This window comes from Quercus lobata, chromosome 4 (assembly GCF_001633185.2).
Source record: "Quercus lobata isolate SW786 chromosome 4, ValleyOak3.0 Primary Assembly, whole genome shotgun sequence".
NCBI lineage: Eukaryota > Viridiplantae > Streptophyta > Magnoliopsida > Fagales > Fagaceae > Quercus > Quercus lobata.
In genome coordinates, this window is record NC_044907.1 from 2,358,915 (window position 1) to 2,362,384 (window position 3,470).

Genomic DNA, 3,470 nt, shown 5'->3' on the forward strand with positions numbered 1-3,470 from the left:
TAAGTGTAGATAATGTCCTACATCACTATCACACGGCTTTATTGCAACATGTATCATATTCATAGATGACATTGGGTACTTCAACAACGCCCTTAGAAACATAAGCTACGTTTTATTATCGAAGTTAATTTCTTAGTGTCAGAAGAAACAAAATTAAAAATTGAAACGTACTCCAGATGAGTACAGCTCCAAACTTGGCTTCTACTTTTTTTTTTTTTTTTTTTTTCTCCCATCAAATCTTCTCCCAGGATTGAATCTGCAGACCACGTAGTGTTGAATCTTGCAATCTTCTAAATTGAACCATATGCGTGCGTATTTGATAAGCAAAACAAATCGCTATTGGGTAGAAACAAACCTCCATAACAGGAAGAATGAAACTAGCCGGCATTGTCGCATTCTTTGTTATGACCGTCAATGATCCAAGATAGCAAGCGCAGAGGCCGAGAGTGAGTGCAACGAGCAAAAAACCAATTTCCCCAACTGGAACGAGGAGCCAAATCATTATGTTCGAGAACATAAATGTCAAAGAATTAAAAATCAAGAAAAACGAAAACATTTTTCCTTCCAAACTGATGGCTGTCCCTGCTATGTGTGTTGCTGTGGCATTGCACTGAGTCTCATTATCGGTTCTAAGCTGAGTACTGCCTGCTGGGTGTACTACTGTGGTATAGAACTGAGTCCGATCATTGATTCCAGGATGACCACTTCCGGCTTTTTGTGTTGTTGTGGAATTTAACTCAATCTGATAATTGGTTCTAGGATTCCTACTCCCTTCATGTGTGTTATTACACGTATTGGTATCATCTTGCCAAATTCCCCCCGGGGGGCTGAGTACCGCTTGATAAGTTACTGTTACAAGCAATACAGCAACCACCAGAAGAGCATTCCGCTTTTCATCTGATAATGCCGTTATTAGACGAGCCCAGGACTTTACCAAACTCCCAACAACCCTTGAAAATGGCGACCTTAGGTAATTTTCACAACAATGAACGGTAGAAAGAGATGAACCTGATTTAGCTCTATCACGGCGTAGCATATCCCTGATCTTGCTATTGTCTACATGTGTTTGTCCTTGCAAGATGTCCCATGCAGTTTTACCCTCTAAATTCTTTACGTTTAGATTGACAATGTTGTAACTCCAATCTAATAAATGTTTCACAGCCTGCATTATGCAGTGATAAGTGTCACAATCTCATCAATGTAAATTAGTCGAATCTTGTGGACGGTCCCTTTTCTTAATCTAAACGCATAAGTTTCTTTCATATATATATATATATATATATAGCCAAACTTGAGAGAAAATTCAATAGATCTTAAATTAGAATTTAATTTTATGTCATGTGTTACATCTAATTTTCTTAACTTTGGTGCAATTATTTACTACACTAGAAAAATCGAGGAGTCCAATTTATATATATATATATATATACACATATATATTTTTTTGGTGGTAAATGAGTTATTAAGTAAGAAAACCATAGAATCAAAATTAATAAACTTTAATAATATCACCAATTATTCATTATTCATTGTTCATCATCATTATTATTATTATTAGTAAAATACAAATAATGGTTAGGCAAACAAAAATTGAAAATTTCTTGAATAATAATTTAAATGATTTCTTGTTTCATTTGTTTCAAATAAACATATATTTAAATATGGGAAATGTCTCTTATACACACTCACTTACACACACCCTACATACACTTTTTTGAATTAAAATCATGACTTGAAGTCACAATTTCCAATCAAGATTTTTGTACAAAAGTTGCATGTGTAAGTGGGTATGTATAATAGACACTACCATTTAAACATTTAGGAATGACGAGAGTGCTTGCCTGGGTTTCATTTTTGGATACTGCAATGTGCAATATAGTATTGCCTTCGTCATCCTTCCAGTTCAAGATTGCTCTTTCATAAAATGAAGCTTTTTCGGACCAATTACTTCCAAGCCATCCCACCAGGAGTTTAAAAGTGTCGAGCTTGTCATATTTGAGGGCAATATGCAAAGCAGTCTCATTTTGTATGGTTACATCTGTAAGAGAATCAGGACAGATTAATAGAAATTCATCTAATAGATCTAGGTCATCACCTTTTGCTACTACAAAATGCAACGGAGTGAGCCACTCCCTTCCTTTGACACGAACAAGGTTCCCGTCAGCCTGTATAAGCCGACGCACCAGCTTAATATGCCCATTTTGAAGTGCAAGGTGAATGGGGCTAAACCCATCTAGATTTCGTTTCCTAGCAAATGAGGGCTTTAACCCCATCATCTCTAGGGAAAATTGGATGTGCCCAGCAGATGTAGCTATGTGTAAAGGAGTATCAACAAATGGTATCTTATCGATGTGATCCAAAAGGTTAACATCCTCTCGAATTAAGATGTAAAAGGCATCAATATCTCCACTTTCAGAAACCTGCTTCATCCTCTTAAATATCTCATCCATTTTAGAGAAAACTGATATATTAAGACAAGGTTTTTCATGGTATGAACTTGTTGATGAGGGGCTTAAATAAATAGTGCTGCATAGAACAAAGCCAATAGTACGACCTATTTGGTTTCCAATGTCTCCTGCAAGTCTCCTAATTAGAACTTTAGTATGCTTCACAGTTTTAGATCTTACTATTGTACGTGGTTTTAGAATATTATTTCTGTTTGATTTAGATTCTGCTCCATGTACGAATATTATTTCTATTTGCTTTAGATTGTGCTTAACGTACGCCAAGCTAGCTTTAGATTTGCCCATATTTTAACTCATTCTTTATTCTTTCTCTAAATTATATACCTTATTGTTTGTCGAACAATTTTTTCCTGGTGTATTACGAGTTTGGGTTTAGAGGGAGTTTTTGTTCGATTTTTGTAATCTCCAGTATTCTTAGTGAAATTAAAATATATTTATGTATTACTTTTTTTGTTGTTGTTTCTAGTCATGCATGTCATGGTCTAAAGAAACACTCTTGTAAGCGCTGCCGGCTGAAGCGGCAGAAGAAGGGGGGGGGGGGGACATGGCTCCTTGACTTTTCAAATTTCCTCCATCTCTCTTATCTTTTTTGTAAAATAAAAAAATTGGATATAAATTTCAATAATGCCCCCTAAATTTTTACTAAAAATATGTTTATATAGTTGACTAAAACTTTTTTTTTTTTTCTTTTGGTTGAGAAAACACTAATGCATTTTTTATTGCCTTTAATTACGTACTCAAAGTGTATCTAATGTATATCATACATAATTTAATTATATAAGAGAGATGTAAAGACTTATATCATACATAATTACTCAAGACTTATTCTTTTTTTGCAAAGATGTAAAGGCTTACTTGATGTAAATATTTTTATTTACGTAAGAAAATATGATATGTTAAAATCAAAATTGCAAACATTCCATGTATAAGCAATATATATAATGCTAATAACAAGGTTCTTTGTTTGAGTTTTATCATTCTGCGTATTAAAATATCCTTACGCAA

General features: G+C 34.2%; 1 protein-coding gene across 1 annotated transcript; it reads right to left on the reverse strand.

The window, feature by feature from the left end:
* Positions 1-232: 232 nt before the first annotated feature.
* On the reverse strand, positions 233-2,450 carry LOC115983454 (ankyrin repeat-containing protein BDA1-like). Its single transcript, XM_031106130.1, has 2 exons — positions 1,842-2,450; positions 233-1,162 (listed from the first exon to the last, which is right to left on the reverse strand). The coding sequence occupies exons 1-2, from the start codon at positions 2,448-2,450 to the stop codon at positions 233-235; spliced, it is 1,539 nt and encodes a 512-aa protein (XP_030961990.1).
* Positions 2,451-3,470: the final 1,020 nt, after the last annotated feature.